Source organism: Eptatretus burgeri, chromosome 8 (assembly GCF_056783735.1).
Source record: "Eptatretus burgeri isolate ZD-2024b chromosome 8, Ebu_testis_v1, whole genome shotgun sequence".
Lineage (NCBI taxonomy): Eukaryota > Metazoa > Chordata > Myxini > Myxiniformes > Myxinidae > Eptatretus > Eptatretus burgeri.
Window position 1 is genome coordinate 4,391,667 of NC_140968.1, and position 20,146 is coordinate 4,411,812.

Here is a 20,146-nt window from a genome sequence, read left to right on the forward strand (position 1 = left end):
AGGAATGTCATGACAGAGACGAAAAGGCACGGTTGTTAAACCTGAAGGGTCAGCTAGACCAATTAACGAAGCAAATGCCGGTGAGACTTGAAAATAAAACCAAGAGACAGCGAGCAGTGGCTGTCAGATTTGAGGATGAAGAAGAAGACTCAGATACATGGCCAGAGTGCACAGTTCCGATAGCACAACCGCTCGAGGACGAAGAAGCGGGAGAGACAGAGGGAGATGATGCCACAGGGCAAGGAGAGGCTCAACGGGGAGCCAGGCGAGTAATTAAGAAAGAAACAAGAACACAAAGCAAAAATAAAGTTCCTCTTGCTGACAAGGGTAAAATACAAACTCGATCAAAAAAAATAATGCCGGAGACCGCGAAGGACGGAGATGATGAGGCACTCATTGGCGCGTTTCCATTGCGAGATTACCCAGGTGCAAGGGAGGTACAAGCAATATATCGTCCGTGGGGCTCTGAATTAAAAGCCATCGTAAATGAGATGCCGAAGATACGGGAGAACCCAAAAAATTCCAGGCGGAACTACGCGTGGTGGTGGCATGCCATCAGCCAACATATATGGACATGGAAATATTATTAAAATTAGTGGTACCAGAAGGGTTACTCCGACAATTGAAACAGGTCGCTGCATGGCCAGATGAAGCTCCTGGAGACAGGGAGGAGCTCAAAGAACATATTGACACCCTCATTGACGCTGTCACAGAGGTGGTAACACTTAAGACCGACTGGGCAAAAATACAGGTGTGCAGGCAACGCGCTGGCGAGGACCCATTGGAGTTCTTAGAGCGTTTTCGGGTGTATACCAATGTCACTCTGGACTGAAAGAAGAGGGGGTACCATTTGCTCATGTCTACCTTAATGGTTTGACGGCCAAATTACAAAATGAGATAAAGCGAGTATGTATTGGTTGGGAATTAAAGGAAGTGAAAGACTTGATGGAATATGTAACGCATTGTAATTCATTGTTGAAACATCGTTCTGACGAGGAAAACGAATCAACATTAATGCTATCCCAGGTTCAAGGTCAAGGTGAATGCTCCGGGGAAAGGAATGTGAGATATAATGCACAAAACCGAGGGCAAACCAATTACCGTCAGAGACCAAAATACAGAGACCAGCGCAGAGATTTCTGTTATACATGCGGAAAACAAGGGCACTGGGCTAACGAATGCCGAAATCGTAGAAACAGTCGAACTTATAGTTCGTATGAACCGGTAGAACAGAGACCAGCGGCACAATACAGAGATGAAACTCGCAGACACTCCACGCCTCCAGTGAATGAAAATCCATATTATAGACAACAGGAAAGATGGGGAACACAGTTTGAGCAAGCTGGTTCATTTCAACCCACTGCACCTCAAACCGAATTCCCTCCTCCTCCTCCTCCAGCCTCGTTCCCTCCTCCTCCACCCTCATTTCTTCCTCCTCCATCTCAAGGTTCATTTCAAACCCAAAACCCATTCGTTTTATGACAAAGAAAAGAAGCGACTTCGTCTGAGTTACCCTTCCTGACTTTGAAACCATGTGACGAACCGAAATTGACTTTGAAAATTGAAGGCCAAGAGATTCCTTTCTTAGTCGACACAGGAGCGACCAAATCTGCGCTCAGAAGGAGTGATTTCCCAGACGCCCCGTTATCGCGAGAACGAGTAAAAGTAGTGGGAATGTCGGGAGTTGCTAGTACGATTCCACTGACAGAGCAGCTCCGGGTGGAAATTGGACCATTGTCTGCAAACCATGCATTTTTGATGGCAACTGATACACCAATTAATCTGTTGGGGAGAGATCTGTTATGCAAGCTGAATTGTTCAATTAAGTGTACCCCTGATGGTGTATATTTAGAAATGCCTCACGAATCACACATAACTATGATGAATTTATTACAGGAAAATACAGAAAATCTTGTATATCAATGGACTGTGATTAATTGTGAAGCATTTAACCATTTGCAGGAATATTTATCACATTTGGAGAGAAACGTACCCGAGGTGGTCGATTGGGTGAGTAAACACGGCATGGACAGACGGTACTTACAGACTCGACTACATTGCATTGCAGATTGCAACATCAAGGGAAAAGATAACGTCTATGCGAGTGAAACACTCTCGAAATTACACCAGACCTTTGACTTAGTGTTGGGAACAATTTGGATTGGGAAGCAAGGAATTGGCCTGGAGGTGCATCTGACGCAGGAACAATTAAAATTGTGGAACCAACCGTCCAGTGTTACACCACATGTTACTTTAGTGATTGCAGAAGGTTACCAAGAAACGGACATTGGTCACATGGTAACCTCTTTGAAAAAAGCATCACAAGCGACTTTGATGGAATCGAGCCAAGTAAACGGACTTTGGAAGATCGGGGAACAGGGATTCTGTTGGACAGAATGTCAAGGATCAGCAAAAGCTGTGTTTGAGGTGGTCGATCTCTCAGAATTAAATGGGTCAGGAAAATTACCTGAAATACTCGAACAAGTCCCGACTTGTCTGTGGGCAACACATGCCAACGATGTCGGCCAAATTAAAAGTATGAATCCAATCAAGATCACTATAGATCCAAAAAAGAAACTGCCTCGAAAACCGCAATACCCTTTGTCTCCAGAAGCAGAGGTAGGAATTGCTCCTGTAGTGGAAGCACTATTGAAACAAGGGATAATTATTCCCACTGTTAGTCAATGTAATACACCGATCTTACCTGTGAGAAAACCTGGAAAGCCAACGTGGAGATTCGTACAGGATTTGAGGGCAGTGAATGATGCGGTAATTCCAGCTTTTCCTGTAATTGCAAATCCAACTACCATTCTATCAAGCATCCCAAGTAACACTACCTATTTTAGTGTTGTGGATCTTTGTTCAGCTTTTTTAGTATACCAATAGCCCAAGAAGTACAGTTTCTGTTTGCATTCACCTACCAGGGAAAGCAATACACTTGGACTGTATTGCCCCAGGGTTATTGTGAAAGTCCAACATTATTCTCGAGGGCCCTCAAAGACGACTTGGATGATGTAGTTTTCCCTTGTGGATCCACACTGATTCAATATGTTGACGACCTGCTGATCTGTTCAGCGTCAAAAGACGCATGCGAACGAGATACATTGACATTGTTGAGGGCCTTAGCCAGGAAAGGACACAAAGCATCGAGAGCTAAATTGCAATTTTGCCAAGAAGAAGTTAAATATTTGGGACATATTCTGAAGGGAGACACAAGACGCATCTCCCCTGAACGTATAGCGGCAATATTAAACCTGCCCAAGCCAACTACTGCTAAACAGATGAGGTCTTTCCTCGGAGTGACCGGCTATTGCAGACAGTGGATACCAGATTATGCGGCCTTAGTGCACCCCCTGGTGGACATTGGTTCGGCAAACGCGCCCAGCCCACTTGCATGGACACAAAATGCAGACAAGGCTTTTGTAACGTTAAAACAGGCTCTTTCTTCGGCTCCCGCTCTGGGTTTACCAAACTATGAAAAACCTTTCCATTTGTACGCATGTGAGAGACAGGGATTCGCACAATCTGTGCTGACACAGAAGCACGGAAACAAATTACGGCCTGTTGCATATTACAGTACTAAATTGGATCCGGTAGCGCAAGGATTCCCCCCTTGTCTCAAGGCAGTAGCAGCCGCTTCGCTCGCGGTGCAGGCGACCGAAGCGCTCGTCGCGGGAAACACTTTGATTCTCCTGGTACCGCATGCAGTGACAGCTGTATTGTTAAAAACGAAAACACAGCATTTGTCGGCTTCAAGAGCAACAACATACGAACTCTCACTCACAGCACCCACGAACATTACGATTAGGAGATGCGCACCGCTGAATCCTGCTAGTTTGTTGCCAGGAGTACAAGATGGTGATCCTCACAATTGTGAAGAGATAATCGCCCACACGTGTCAACCCCGTCCTGACTTGAAAGACACACCAATCCAAAATTCTGAATTCGTTCTATATGTCGACGGCTCATCATCGCGTGCACCTGATGGATGTTTATTAACAGGCTACGCCGTTTGCTCTGATCACGAAGTAATCGAAAGCGGGAGATTGGCTGAGAGCTGTTCCGCGCAGCAGGCAGAACTGTTCGCCCTCACTCGTGCATGCCATTTAGCCAAAGGCCAAATAGTGACAATCTACACTGACTCCGGCTATGCCTTTGGTGCTGTACACGAATTCGGAGCACTCTGGCGCGAAAGGGGTTTTATAACGTTATCAGGTACACAAGTAAGGAATGGAACATGGATTGCGAATCTACTGGAAGCAATACTTCTGCCTCACCAAATTGCAGTGGTAAAATGTGACGTCCACACCAGGAGATCTGATGACGTCTCACGGGGAAATGCCAGGGCAGATGCAGCTGCAAAATCTGCTGCCCACACCAGAGCTCTTTTAATATCACAATGTGTATTGAGACAAGAGGCAACACCAACCATTGACGATATAAACACTTTGCAGACAGCTGTCAGTGCTAAAGAACGAGATTTGTGGATACTGGCTGGATGTGAATTCGATAATGAATCCAAATTATGGAGATCATCTGATGGTCGTGTGGTGGCACCAAGAGCTCTATTACCTTGGCTCGCCCGATTGGCACATGGGGCCGGGCATACTAGCAAAGGCGGCATGAGTGCTTTAATTGGGAGACAGTGGTTTGCCCCGGGGTTTAGTCCAATTGCAGAACAGTATTGTAAGACATGTCATATTTGCCAAAAACATAACCCAGCAAGGGGGGTGGAGATGGCCCCAGGGGGTCATCCAATTCCATTCGGACCTTTTGTTCATATCCAGATGGATTTTGTCCAGTTACCAAAATGCTGCGGTTTTGAATTTGCGTTAGTCATCGTCGATTTGTTCACCAAATGGGTTGAGGCTTACCCTTGTCGGAAAGCAGATGCCATTACTGTGGTTAAACTGTTGATGAAGGATTTCATCTGTAGGTTTGGAATACCTTGTAGGATCTCCAGTGACCAAGGTACTCATTTCACAGCCGAAGTGGTGAAAGAATTATGTCGCGTATTGCAAATAAAGCAACATTTCGACTGCCCGCATCGTCCGCAATCTGCGGGGGCAGTAGAGAGGCAAAATGGATTCCTAAAGAATAAACTGGCCAAGATTTGTGAACAAACTGGATTAAAATGGCCAGATGCTCTGCCAATTGCTCTCATGACTATGAGATCTACCGCAAATCGAAACACTGGCTTATCTCCGCATGAGATTCTGATGGGAAGACCAATGAGATTACCGAACTCACCTCCTTTGACTATAAAAGACATGAACGTGCAGCAAATGGACGACACGTTGCTTACGTTCTGTGTCTCTCTGAATCATGCTGTAAGAACTTTTTATGCACAGGTGAAACAAGCTCTGCCAGAACCAGCCACATCTGATCATCACAACTTCAAACCCGGAGACTTTGTTTACGTGAAAATTTACAAACGGAAGAACTCTCTTCAGGCACGTTGGTGTGGGCCATTTCAAATACTGCTAACTACCCATACAGCTGTGAAGTGTAAAGGAAGAGCAACATGGATCCATGCCACACACTGCAAACTGGCACACGGCAGAAAAGAACCCGAGGAGAACATTGCTTCCTGATAACTTTAATGATTCTTTCCATTGCAGGATTATTTGTACTACTAAATGCAAGTTGTACAATGTGTACTTGGCCTGTTAATCCGATAAGTACTGTCTGTGATCAACATTATTTGCATGTTCTTTGGAGATGGGCCTATCAGACTACCCACCAAACTAAGCCTAGGGCATTCAGAGACCGAAGAAGCTTAACGAGCAAAGTGGGTTCACCACATGGAATAAACACTTATCTGACTCTTTCTCGTAAACACGCGAAAGCTTTTAATAAAACCAATTGCTGGGTTTGTACTAAGATACCTCATTCAGCAGTTACTGGGATACCGCTTCTGGCTATACCATTTAATCTGAGTGAATGGTGTGGGTACTGGGCAAAGGAAAGAAACTGGGATAAACAAGATAATAACCTTGACGACCACATCGTTACCAATGGAAATGGAAATTGCCTCCGACAACGAAATTTCAGTAACTGGTTTTGGCCAAATTTTAATTTAAGTAAAATGCCTCCACATTTTATGGTTGAACGGGCAACAGAAAAACCCGAACTATGCTTGGTACAAGAGGCATGGGGAGAAAGAAGATTAGGGAATTCTGAATGCAGTCATTATGTTTATGAAAATCACACGATAGGACCACAAGTCGCTTTAAATAATACCTATTTCGTGTGTGGAAATCGAGCATACCCATGGCTTCCAGTTAATTGGAGTGGATCTTGTTTCTTGTCATTCATTTTGCCGCATATGCGCCTGTTATCTAAGTCACCTTTTGAGCATTTGAAACGGGGTAAACGGGGTTTTACGTCAACTGAACTGTTCTTCATGATTTTAATCCCTCACTACGGTGTTGGACAAACGTCTGTGGGATTGGCAGAGTTAGCTGCTTCGCTTGAATTATTGGCAAATAAAACTGCTCTCGGCATGGTTGATATCAACTCGGAGGTCGTCGCCCTACGTGCAGTTTCAATGCAAAACCGAGTTGCGCTCGACCTCATTCTCGCAGCTCAAGGAGGAACGTGTGCTGTAATTAACTCTGAGTGTTGTACTTATATCCCTGATAACTCGGAGAAAATCACAAACATAGCTGACAAGATTAAGCAAGAAGGAGCCAAGTATCACAATTATTTTACGAAAGATGGGCTTTATTCCTGGTTTGAAGGGATTTTTGGAGGCTGGGGAACTACCCTATTGCATTGGATTTCCGTTGGGTTATTGTGGATCATCATTGTAGTGGTGCTTGTTAGATGTGCAACAATTACAATGCCGGCATTGATTGTTTCTTGTCTAAAGAGGAATACTGCTAAAAAGGTGATGGTGGCCCAAGCACCACCCTCATACCCTGGTTTTGACACTGAGTCCTACGACTCTTTTGAGATAGAACCTGAACTTGGAAATCCATAAGTAGCGCAAATGAATGTGTTCAATATTCACGGGAATTGTCAATCCACTCTTGCCCATCTACTTTGTTCCCAAAATAGGTTGTCGAAAATCAGCTGTGCAGCCCAACGGGTAGCCTTATCTTCTATCGGCCTAGGGGCCTACCGGAACCTCGACCAGGTCCGAAGCTGTACAACCACATGAAGCCACCTGGCTTGCGGGACAGGAAAGGCTAAGGGACTGAGCTCTACGATGGGGAAAAGGGGGGATGTGACTACCCAAGAAAATGGGCACACTCAAACGCAAGAGAGAATGCATTTCCAAGTGAAGAGAAAATATATATCGTTAAACTTAACTAGTGTTGCCTTATTAGGCAACAAGGGGGGAGTGTTGGGGAAATTATTACTCTCTAGACAAGAAACCTTTGCCTCAGTCTGAGTAGGTCAAAGTGTTTGTGTTTTTCCTCTACTGTTCTACTATTTAGTTGTTAAGGCCGACCACCTACTTATAATCTTGTCTTTCTTTGACACTTTGGACATTGCTTGGGTTTCTGAAAGTACAAGGTGACCGGGCTGATAAGCTGTGCATTCTGTTTTTGCGATCAAAGGCCTCTCTGCTTATAAAATGGAATGGATATATGGGGAGGGGGAGAATGACTTGAGAGAGAGCAAATAAATGGTATAGAGGAAAGAACTCCTTGTGGACATTGATTATTACTGGACTTCTGTGGTTTATTTTATCCCGATACATGCAACACCGAGTCGGCTCGACGTTGAATCCTCGAGGAGGTCAAGATCCCTCAACAATCAAGAATCCTTTCGATCACGACGCGGTTCGAGGGAAGAAATCCACGTCAGCACCAAATAAATAAATAGTCCCTCTTTACAAATACTTTAAATTAGATTATTTAGAACAATATTAAAATTGAGGTTATGAGTAACTTTCTTTGTGAGCAGAATTGTATATCCAATGTGACCGCATCTTCGACTCCCAGCAGGATACCGTCCACAGAATGCAGTGCCCCCTCCAGAAAGTATCGTAATTCATTTTCTACAACAGGTGTTCTATAGTTTATATGTACATTTAAGTGTAAGTACAAGAATTGTTTAAATTTATTAACATTGTACATGTGGTGAAGCGATGCTACTTGAGCTGTATAACAATACTTTGATAGCTCAGTCGTTGTTCCTACTTCTCATCTTACTCTTGCACCACAAAGTTCCCAACAGATTTTATCTGATAAAACAAGATTACTGATGACGTGTGATTTGTCATGAAGACTTTGTTGTTATAATTACATCCGGAAGCGAAGGTTGAGTGGATGCTTGAAAATGGCGACTCCCATGGAGTTACATTGCTGGAGAGGAGATTGGGGTTTGCCGTCGGTCGATGCTGAGTGCTTGGTGGTTATGGTAACGATGTAACTCGTCATGGACTTGTAAACTCATTTTGGCGCCGAAATGATGTGTATTGCTTGTCGTGGCGAGAAATCAATCATCTTGTACATTAAATGTGTGGTGTGGTACGGTGACACGAGTCACGTCACGTGAGTGAGTGAGCGAGCGCCGCGAGTCACGTGAGTGAGTGAGTGAGTGAGCGAGCGCCGCGAGTCACGTGAGTGAGTGAGTGAGCGAGCGCCGCGAGTCACGTCACGTGAGTGAGTGAGCGAGCGCCGCGAGTCACGTCACGTGAGTGAGCGAGCGCCGCGAGTCACGTCACGTGAGCGAGTGAGCGAGCGCCGCGAGTCACGTCACGTGAGTGAGTGAGCGCCGCGAGTCACGTCACGTGAGTGAGTGAGCGCCGCGAGTCACGTCACGTGGGCCAGTGAGCGAGTGAGCGCCGCGGGTCACGTCACGTGGGCGAGTGAGCGAGTGAGCGCCGCGGGTCACGTCACGTGGGCGAGTGAGCGAGTGAGCGCTGCGGGTCACGTCACGTGGGCGAGTGAGCGAGTGAGCGCCGCGGGTCACGTCACGTGAGCGAGTGAGCGCCGCGGGTCACGTCACGTGGGCGAGTGAGCGCCGCGGGTCACGTCACGTGGGCGAGTGAGCGAGTGAGCGCCGCGGGTCACGTCACGTGGGCGAGTGAGCGAGTGAGCGCCGCGGGTCACGTCACGTGGGCGAGTGAGCGAGTGAGCGCCGCGGGTCACGTCACGTGGGCGAGTGAGCGAGTGAGCGCCGCGGGTCACGTCACGTGGGCGAGTGAGCGAGTGAGCGCCGCGGGTCACGTCACGTGGGCGAGTGAGCGAGTGAGCGCCGCGGGTCACGTCACGTGGGCGAGTGAGCGAGTGAGCGCCGCGGGTCACGTCACGTGGGCGAGTGAGCGAGTGAGCGCCGCGGGTCACGTCACGTGGGCGAGTGAGCGAGTGAGCGCCGCGGGTCACGTCACGTGGGCGAGTGAGCGAGTGAGCGCCGCGGGTCACGTCACGTGGGCGAGTGAGCGAGTGAGCGCCGCGGGTCACGTCACGTGGGCGAGTGAGCGAGTGAGCGCCGCGGGTCACGTCACGTGGGCGAGTGAGCGAGTGAGCGCCGCGGGTCACGTCACGTGGGCGAGTGAGCGCCGCGGGTCACGTCACGTGGGCGAGTGAGCGCCGCGGGTCACGTCACGTGGGCGAGTGAGCGCCGCGGGTCACGTCACGTCACGTGGGCGAGTGAGCGCCGCGGGTCACGTCACGTGGGCGAGTGAGCGAGTGAGCGCCGCGGGTCACGTCACGTGGGCGAGTGAGCGAGTGAGCGCCGCGGGTCACGTCACGTGGGCGAGTGAGCGCCGCGGGTCACGTCACGTGGGCGAGTGAGCGCCGCGGGTCACGTCACGTGGGCGAGTGAGCGCCGCGGGTCACGTCACGTGGGCGAGTGAGCGCCGCGGGTCACGTCACGTGGGCGAGTGAGCGCCGCGGGTCACGTCACGTGGGCGAGTGAGCGCCGCGGGTCACGTCACGTGGGCGAGTGAGCGCCGCGGGTCACGTCACGTGGGCGAGTGAGCGCCGCGGGTCACGTCACGTGGGCGAGTGAGCGCCGCGGGTCACGTCACGTGGGCGAGTGAGCGCCGCGGGTCACGTCACGTGGGCGAGTGAGCGCCGCGGGTCACGTCACGTGGGCGAGTGAGCGCCGCGGGTCACGTCACGTGGGCGAGTGAGCGCCGCGGGTCACGTCACGTGGGCGAGTGAGCGCCGCGGGTCACGTCACGTGGGCGAGTGAGCGCCGCGGGTCACGTCACGTGGGCGAGTGAGCGAGTGAGCGCCGCGGGTCACGTCATGTGAGCGAGTGAGCGCCGCGGGTCACGTCACGTCACGTGGGCGAGTGAGCGCCGCGGGTCACGTCACGTCACGTGGGCGAGTGAGCGCCGCGGGTCACGTCACGTCACGTGGGCGAGTGAGCGCCGCGGGTCACGTCACGTCACGTGGGCGAGTGAGCGCCGCGGGTCACGTCACGTGGGCGAGTGAGCGAGTGAGCGCCGCGGGTCACGTCACGTGAGCGAGTGAGCGCCGCGGGTCACGTCACGTGAGCGAGTGAGCGCCGCGGGTCACGTCACGTGAGCGAGTGAGCGCCGCGGGTCACGTCACGTGAGCGAGTGAGCACCGCGGGTCACGTCACGTCATGTAACGTCACGTGGGCGAGTGAGCGAGTGAGCGCCGCGGGTCACGTCACGTGGGCGAGTGAGCGAGTGAGCGCCGCGGGTCACGTCACGTGGGCGAGTGAGCGAGTGAGCGCCGCGGGTCACGTCACGTGGGCGAGTGAGCGAGTGAGCGCCGCGGGTCACGTCACGTGGGCGAGTGAGCGAGTGAGCGCCGCGGGTCACGTCACGTGGGCGAGTGAGCGAGTGAGCGCCGCGGGTCACGTCACGTGGGCGAGTGAGCGAGTGAGCGCCGCGGGTCACGTCACGTGGGCGAGTGAGCGCGGCGGGTCACGTCACGTGGGCGAGTGAGCGCCGCGGGTCACGTCACGTGGGCGAGTGAGCGCCGCGGGTCACGTCACGTGGGCGAGTGAGCTCCGCGGGTCACGTCACGTGGGCGAGTGAGCGCCGCGGGTCACGTCACGTGGGCGAGTGAGCGCCGCGGGTCACGTCACGTGGGCGAGTGAGCGCCGCGGGTCACGTCACGTGGGCGAGTGAGCGCCGCGGGTCACGTCACGTGGGCGAGTGAGCGCCGCGGGTCACGTCACGTGGGCGAGTGAGCGCCGCGGGTCACGTCACGTGGGCGAGTGAGCGCCGCGGGTCACGTCACGTCACGTGGGCGAGTGAGCGCCGCGGGTCACGTCACGTCACGTGGGCGAGTGAGCGCCGCGGGTCACGTCACGTCACGTGGGCGAGTGAGCGCCGCGGGTCACGTCACGTCACGTGGGCGAGTGAGCGCCGCGGGTCACGTCACGTCACGTGGGCGAGTGAGCGCCGCGGGTCACGTCACGTCACGTGGGCGAGTGAGCGCCGCGGGTCACGTCACGTCACGTGGGCGAGTGAGCGCCGCGGGTCACGTCACGTCACGTGGGCGAGTGAGCGCCGCGGGTCACGTCACGTCACGTGGGCGAGTGAGCGCCGCGGGTCACGTCACGTCACGTGGGCGAGTGAGCGCCGCGGGTCACGTCACGTCACGTGGGCGAGTGAGCGCCGCGGGTCACGTCACGTCACGTGGGCGAGTGAGCGCCGCGGGTCACGTCACGTCACGTGGGCGAGTGAGCGCCGCGGGTCACGTCACGTCACGTGGGCGAGTGAGCGCCGCGGGTCACGTCACGTCACGTGGGCGAGTGAGCGCCGCGGGTCACGTCACGTCACGTGGGCGAGTGAGCGCCGCGGGTCACGTCACGTCACGTGGGCGAGTGAGCGCCGCGGGTCACGTCACGTCACGTGGGCGAGTGAGCGCCGCGGGTCACGTCACGTCACGTCACGTCACGTGGGCGAGTGTGCGCCGCGGGTCACGTCACGTCACGTCACGTGGGCGAGTGTGCGCCGCGGGTCACGTCACGTCACGTGGGCGAGTGAGCGCCGCGGGTCACGTCACGTCACGTGGGCGAGTGAGCGCCGCGGGTCACGTCACGTGGGCGAGTGAGCGCCGCGGGTCACGTCACGTGGGAGAGTGAGCGCCGCGGGTCACGTCACGTGGGCGAGTGAGCGCCGCGGGTCACGTCACGTCACGTGGGCGAGTGAGCGCCGCGGGTCACGTCACGTCACGTGGGCGAGTGAGCGAGTGAGCGCCGCGGGTCACGTCACGTCACGTGGGCGAGTGAGCGAGTGAGCGCCGCGGGTCACGTCACGTCACGTGGGCGAGTGAGCGAGTGAGCGCCGCGGGCGAGTGAGCGAGTGAGCGCCGCGGGTCACGTCACGTGGGCGAGTGAGCGAGTGAGCGCCGCGGGTCACGTCACGTGAGCGAGTGAGCGCCGCGGGTCACGTCACGTGGGCGAGTGAGCGAGTGAGCGCCGCGGGTCACGTCACGTGGGCGAGTGAGCGCCGCGGGTCACGTCACGTGGGCGAGTGAGCGCCGCGGGTCACGTCACGTGGGCGAGTGAGCGCCGCGGGTCACGTCACGTGGGCGAGTGAGCGCCGCGGGTCACGTCACGTGGGCGAGTGAGCGCCGCGGGTCACGTCACGTGGGCGAGTGAGCGAGTGAGCGCCGCGGTCACGTCACGTGGGCGAGTGAGCGAGTGAGCGCCGCGGTCACGTCACGTGGGCGAGTGAGCGCCGTGGGTCACGTCACGTGAGCGAGTGAGCGCCGCGGGTCACGTCACGTCACGTCATGTAACGTCACGTGGGCGAGTGAGCGAGTGAGCGCCGCGGGTCACGTCACGTCACGTCACGTGGGCGAGTGAGCGAGTGAGCGCCGCGGGTCACGTCACGTCACGTCACCTCACGTGGGCGAGTGAGCGAGTGAGCGCCGCGGGTCACGTCACCTCACGTGGGCGAGTGAGCGCCGCGGGTCACGTCACGTGGGCGAGTGAGCGCCGCGGGTCACGTCACGTGGGCGAGTGAGCGCCGCGGGTCACGTCACGTCACGTCACGTCACGTGGGCGAGTGAGCGCCGCGGGTCACGTCACGTCACTTGGGCGAGTGAGCGAGTGAGCGCCGCGGGTCACGTCACGTGAGCGAGTGAGCGCCGCGGGTCACGTCACGTCACGTCACGTGGGCGAGTGAGCGAGTGAGTGCCGCGCGTCACGTCACGTCACGTGGGTGAGCGAGTGAGCGCCGCGGGTCACGTCACGTCACGTGGGCGAGTGAGCGAGTGAGCGTCGCGGGTCACGTCACGTCACGTGGGCGAGTGAGCGCTGCGGGTCACGTCACGTCACGTGGGCGAGTGAGCGCCGCGGGTCACGTCACGTCACGTGAGCGAGTGAGCGCCGCGGGTCACGTCACGTCACGTCACGTGGGCGAGTGAGCGCCGCGGGTCACGTCACGTCACGTGGGCGAGTGAGCGCCGCGCGTCACGTCACGTCACGTGGGCGAGTGAGCGCCGCGGGTCACGTCACGTCACGTCACGTGGGCGAGTGAGCGCCGCGGGTCACGTCACGTCACGTCACGTGAGCGAGTGAGCGCCGCGGGTCACGTCACGTCACGTCACGTGAGCGAGTGAGCGCCGCGGGTCACGTCACGTCACGTCACGTGAGCGAGTGAGCGCCGCGGGTCACGTCACGTCACGTGAGCGAGTGAGCGCCGCGGGTCACGTCACGTCACGTCACGTGGGCGAGTGAGCGAATGAGCGCCGCGGGTCACGTCACGTCACGTCACGTGGGCGAGTGAGCGCCGCGGGTCACGTCACGTCACGTCACGTGGGCGAGTGAGCGCCGCGGGTCACGTCATGTCACGTGGGCGAGTGAGCGCCGCGGGTCACGTCACGTCACGTGGGCGAGTGAGCGAGTGAGCGCCGCGCGTCACGTCACGTCACGTGGGCGAGTGAGCGCCGCGCGTCACGTCACGTCACGTGGGTGAGCGAGTGAGCGCCGCGGGTCACGTCACGTGGGCGAGTGGGCGAGTGAGCGCCGCGGGTCACGTCACGTCACGTGAGCGAGTGAGCGCCGCGGGTCACGTCACGTCACGTCACGTGAGCGAGTGAGCGCCGCGGGTCACGTCACGTCACGTCACGTGGGCGAGTGAGCGCCGCGGGTCACGTCACGTCACGTCACGTGGGCGAGTGAGCGCCGCGGGTCACGTCACGTCACGTCACGTGGGCGAGTGAGCGCCGCGGGTCACGTCACGTCACGTCACGTGGGCGAGTGAGCGCCGCGGGTCACGTCACGTGGGCGAGTGAGCGCCGCGGGTCACGTCACGTCACGTGAGCGAGTGAGCGCCGCGGGTCACGTCACGTCACGTGAGCGAGTGAGCGCCGCGGGTCACGTCACGTCACGTGAGCGAGTGAGCGCCGCGGGTCACGTCACGTCACGTGAGCGAGTGAGCGCCGCGGGTCACGTCACGTCACGTCACGTGGGCGAGTGAGCGAATGAGCGCCGCGGGTCACGTCACGTCACGTGGGCGAGTGAGCGCCGCGGGTCACGTCACGTCACGTCACGTGGGCGAGTGAGCGCCGCGGGTCACGTCACGTCACGTCACGTGAGCGAGTGAGCGCCGCGGGTCACGTCACGTCACGTCACGTGAGCAGGTGAGCGCCGCGGGTCACGTCACGTCACGTGGGCGAGTGAGCGCCGCGCGTCACGTCACGTGGGCGAGTGAGCGCCGCGGGTCACGTCACGTCACGTCACGTGGGCGAGTGAGCGCCGCGGGTCACGTCACGTCACGTCACGTGAGCGAGTGAGCGCCGCGGGTCACGTCACGTCACGTCACGTGAGCGAGTGAGCGCCGCGGGTCACGTCACGTCACGTGAGCGAGTGAGCGCCGCGGGTCACGTCACGTCACGTCACGTGAGCGAGTGAGCGCCGCGGGTCACGTCACGTCACGTCACGTGGGCGAGTGAGCGAATGAGCGCCGCGGGTCACGTCACGTCACGTCACGTGGGCGAGTGAGCGCCGCGGGTCACGTCACGTCACGTCACGTGGGCGAGTGAGCGCCGCGGGTCACGTCATGTCACGTGGGCGAGTGAGCGCCGCGGGTCACGTCACGTCACGTGGGCGAGTGAGCGAGTGAGCGCCGCGCGTCACGTCACGTCACGTGGGCGAGTGAGCGCCGCGCGTCACGTCACGTCACGTGGGTGAGCGAGTGAGCGCCGCGGGTCACGTCACGTCACGTGGGCGAGTGAGCGAGTGAGCGCCGCGGGTCACGTCACGTCACGTGGGCGAGTGAGCGCCGCGGGTCACGTCACGTCACGTGAGCGAGTGAGCGCCGCGGGTCACGTCACGTCACGTCACGTGAGCGAGTGAGCGCCGCGGGTCACGTCACGTCACGTCACGTGGGCGAGTGAGCGCCGCGGGTCACGTCACGTCACGTCACGTGGGCGAGTGAGCGCCGCGGGTCACGTCACGTCACGTGGGCGAGTGAGCGCCGCGGGTCACGTCACGTCACGTGGGCGAGTGAGCGCCGCGGGTCACGTCACGTCACGTGAGCGAGTGAGCGCCGCGGGTCACGTCACGTCACGTCACGTGAGCGAGTGAGCGCCGCGGGTCACGTCACGTCACGTCACGTGAGCGAGTGAGCGCCGCGGGTCACGTCACGTTACGTCACGTGGGCGAGTGAGCGAATGAGCGCCGCGGGTCACGTCACGTCACGTGGGCGAGTGAGCGCCGCGGGTCACGTCACGTCACGTGGGCGAGTGAGCGCCGCGGGTCACGTCACGTCACGTGGGCGAGTGAGCGCCGCGGGTCACGTCATGTCACGTGGGCGAGTGAGTGCCGCGGGTCACGTCACGTCACGTCATGTGGGCGAGTGAGCGAGTGAGCGCCGCGGGTCACGTCACGTCACGTGAGCGCCGCGGGTCACGTCACGTCACGTCACGTCACGTGGGCGAGTGAGCGCCGCGGGTCACGTCACGTCACGTCACGTGGGCGAGTGAGCGAGTGAGCGCCGCGGGTCATGTCATGTCACGTCACGTGGGCGAGTGAGCGCCGCGGGTCACGTCACGTCACGTGGGCGAGTGAGCGAGTGAGCGCCGCGGGTCACGTCACGTGGGCGAGTGAGCGAGTGAGCGCCGCGGGTCACGTCACGTGGGCGAGTGAGCGAGTGAGCGCCGCGGGTCACGTCACGTCACGTGGGCGAGTGAGCGCCGCGGGTCACGTCACGTCACGTGGGCGAGTGAGCGCCGCGGGTCACGTCACGTCACGTGGGCGAGTGAGCGAGTGAGCGCCGCGGGTCACGTCACGTCACGTGAGCGAGTGAGCGCCGCGGGTCACGTCACGTCACGTGGGCGAGTGAGCGCCGCGGGTCACGTTACGTCACGTGGGCGAGTGAGCGCCGCGGGTCACGTCACGTCACGTGGGCGAGTGAGCGAGTGAGCGCCGCGGGTCACGTCACGTCACGTGGGCGAGTGAGCGAGTGAGCGCCGCGGGTCACGTCACGTCACGTGGGCGAGTGAGCGAGTGAGCGCCGCGGGTCACGTCACGTCACGTGGGTGAGCGAGTGAGCGCCGCGGGTCACGTCACGTCACGTGGGCGAGTGAGCGAGTGAGCGCCGCGGGTCACGTCACGTCACGTGGGCGAGTGAGCGAGTGAGCGCCGCGGGTCACGTCACGTCACGTGAGCGAGTGAGCGCCGCGGGTCACGTCACGTCACGTGGGTGAGCGAGTGAGCGCCGCGGGTCACGTCACGTCACGTTGGCGAGTGAGCGAGTGAGCGCCGCGGGTCACGTCACGTGGGCGAGTGAGCGAGTGAGCGCCGCGGGTCACGTCACGTGGGCGAGTGAGCGAGTGAGCGCCGCGGGTCACGTCACGTCACGTGGGCGAGTGAGCGAGTGAGCGCCGCGGGTCACGTCACGTCACGTGGGCGAGTGAGCGAGTGAGCGCCGCGGGTCGCGTCACATCGCGTCACGTGAGCGTCGCGTCACGTGAGCGTCGCGTCACGTGAGCGCCGCGTCACGTGAGCGCCGCGTCACGTGAGTGAGCGCCGCGCCGCGAGTCGCGTCAGGTGACTGAGTGAGTGAGTGCCGCGCCGCGAGTCGCGTCACGTGACAGTGAGTGAGTGAGCGCCGCGCCGCGAGTCGCGTCACGTGACTGAGTGAGTGAGCGCCGCGCCGCGAGTCGCGTCACGTGACTGAGTGAGTGAGCGCCGCGCCGCGAGTCGCGTCGCGTCACGTGACTGAGTGAGTGAGCGCCGCGCCGCGAGTCGCGTCACGTGACTGAGTGAGTGAGCGCCGCGAGTCGCGTCACGTGACTGAGTGAGCGCCGCGCCGCGAGTCGCGTCACGTGACTGACTGAGTGAGTGAGTGAGCGCCGATAGTCACGTCACGTGAGTGAGTGAGTGAGTGAGTGAGCGCCGATAGTCACGTGAGTGAGTGAGTGAGTGAGCGCCGCGAGTCACGTCACGTGGTTGATGCAGTCATGCTGCAGCCCACAGCAAGTATGTGTCCACTCTCACAACAGCCAGAAAAAACATCTGTCCAATCTCTCGGAGTAGGATGAATTTCAAACTTGTGTCCCTCCTCTAAAACCTGGCGGCACCTTGTTAAGTCTGTCTCTGGTGTATGCTCCCCTTCCATCCCTTCACTCTTGTTAAATGGCGCGACAGCCGACTCTGCTCATGGGAAGTTCAAATGCCTCGATTCTGTGTTTTCTTCCAAATCTTGAGTCCCCAACCTCTATCTCTATCTCTTACCTCCCTTCACAGCCAACTACTCTTGGACTCTGTGGCTTTTGCACCTTAGAAGGTGGAGAAGGTTCTGTCAATCCTCGACAGTGATTCAGCAACTGGAGCCTGTCATTTGCACTCGGTTATCTTCCATCTGTTTGGAAATCCAGCAACATCACTGCATTGTATAAAAAAATGCAAAAACTAATCCTTCAGCAACAGACCTCTCGGCTTACTTCCATTAGTCAGCAAGGTCATGGAATCCTTCCTTTTCTCCAACAATTTGATCTCAGATCATCAGTTTGGTTTCAGACCAGGTCGCTCTACCCTGGACATGCTGCTTGAACTCACCCAACAATGGATGGAGGCCCTCAGTGTCAGACATGAGATCAGGACAATCTCTCTGGACATATCTCGTGCTTTTGATGCAGTCTGCCATCCTGTCTTATTCTCCAAACTCTCTGCCTATGGAATCCAAGGCCAACTCCACACATGGCTGACTGACTTCCTCCACTCTCATAGCCAATGTGTGGCACTCAACGGAATCCTTTCATCTCCTCTCTTTGTCAAGAGAGAGCTGGAGTGCCCCAAGGCAGTGTTCTTGGCCCAGTCCTATTCCTGATCTTCATCAATGATCTCTCCGACTATCTGGAAAATCCCATTTTTCTATTTGCTGATGACTCCACCCTCTGTCGTGGCATCTTTCATCCTTCTGACAGACAGGCAAGCAGCCTCTTCCCTCTCTTCAGATCTTTAAAAACCACATTTCAAAGTTGGCCTCCAAAGCCAGACGCTGACTGTGCATCCTCCGTCATGCAAAATCCCTCCTTGGCACACCTGAAGCTCTATCCACCTGCAAGGCGTTCATCCGCAGCTTGATGGTGTACTGCTCTCCCCTCTGGGCTGATGCCGGGGGTATCGCTAGAGCTCTCTGTTCTTCGAACAGGCGAGCTAAAAATGAGGTTACTCAAAGCGGCTCATTTCCAGTAAATTTCTAATTATTTTATTTCATTTTTAACAGAGTCTCACGCGCGCGCGCACACACACACACACACACACACACACACACACACACACACACACACACACACACACACACACACACACACACACACACACACACACACACACACACACACACACACACACACACACACACACACACACACACACACTTGGCAGTACTGTATTTATAAGATTACTGTTATCAAATCAATGCCAGAACAGTAATTACAACTTTCTACAACAGTTGCCTTTGCATTGATTTAATTTAACCCGAACATAAACGCTGCTGCCAACAGGCATACTCAAAGTTTGCTGGCGCTCCTGTGAAGGTGAGATCCACATGCGTCCCGTGGCGGAGTCCCACAGGTGAGTATCCAGTGGAGTGGAGGTGTGCGATTTGTATTCGTTTGTTCATGCGAAGCACCTCAGAATGGCTTTCACGGCACAGTGTTCGGCTTTGTTTATTGTATCCTTGTGGGAAAGAGTTTTGTGAACGACTCGGTCGAATTTGTCACACGGTTGGAACACTTTTTATTCCCCTCACTGGAGAAGAGGTTATTGCATCTTGGGTCTGTGTGTTAGTCTGTGTCTCTCTGTCTAACGCACAGACTAACGTGCTTACGTAGACCACAGACACTAACCGGTGGGAGCCAGTATTATACATTATCTTTTTTTTTTCAACCGGGTACCTCAAAGTATGTACTGTACTATGAGAATGTGAGTATGTGTCTCTCAAGGATGGACTATTAAGAGTGTTTGTACAAGTATAAAATACGTGTACGAACAACTTGAGTGCATCGATGAAGTACGTAACATAAAAATATGTCCACGTCCATAACAACACAGTCGTGGCCAAAAATCTTGGCATCCTTGCACTTTTTTTTCCAAGTAATGCACCATTTCTTCCAGAAAATTGTTGAAATTTTAAAATACTTTGGTGTCCAGGTACGTATTTCAATGGTTTGCAGTGGAACAAAACAAAAAAAAGCTGAAAAAAAAACTTACTAAATATACGCTTGTTCCACACAGAAATTCTAAAAATAGCCCGGACAATATGATTGGCACCTTTTTTTAGAAGTTGTTAGAAATAATTCGATTTCAAGCAGGTAATTCTCCTTTATTTTGGAATCGAACTCACCTGTGGTGAGTTGCAGGTGTCTGCAATATAAAAATCACTCATTCAACCAGTTTGAGTAGACAACAGGAGTCATTCTGCTGTTTTGTGTCACTGTGTGTACCGCAATGAGTACGGAGAAAAGGAAGAAAACCAGATAATTGTCTGAGTAGGTCAGACACAAGATTTAGCCAAGCATGGACAATCTCAAGGCTACAAGTCCATCTCCAGAGACCTTGATGTTCCTGTGTCCACCGTACGCAATGGTATCAGGAAGTTTATGGCCCATGGCACTGAAGCCAACCTCCCTGGACGTGGCTGCAAAAGAAGGCTTGATCGAAGGATTGTACGAATGGTGGAGAAAGCACCTCGATCAACTTCCAAGCAGATTCAAGTTGACCTTCAGACACAAGGTACGAC

General features: G+C 56.0%; 1 protein-coding gene across 1 annotated transcript in view; it reads left to right on the forward strand.

The window, feature by feature from the left end:
* The first annotated feature begins 8,218 nt into the window (after positions 1 to 8,218).
* LOC147020963 (metaxin-1-like) overlaps positions 8,219 to 20,146 on the forward strand; it is a 14,110-nt gene continuing 2,182 nt past the window's right edge. The window contains exons 1-2 of the mRNA XM_085890699.1: positions 8,219 to 8,373; positions 18,909 to 18,978. Coding sequence (XP_085746825.1) covers positions 8,293 to 8,373; positions 18,909 to 18,978 — 151 coding nt within the window. The 5' untranslated portion in view covers positions 8,219 to 8,292. The remainder of the gene's footprint in view (positions 8,374 to 18,908; positions 18,979 to 20,146) is intronic.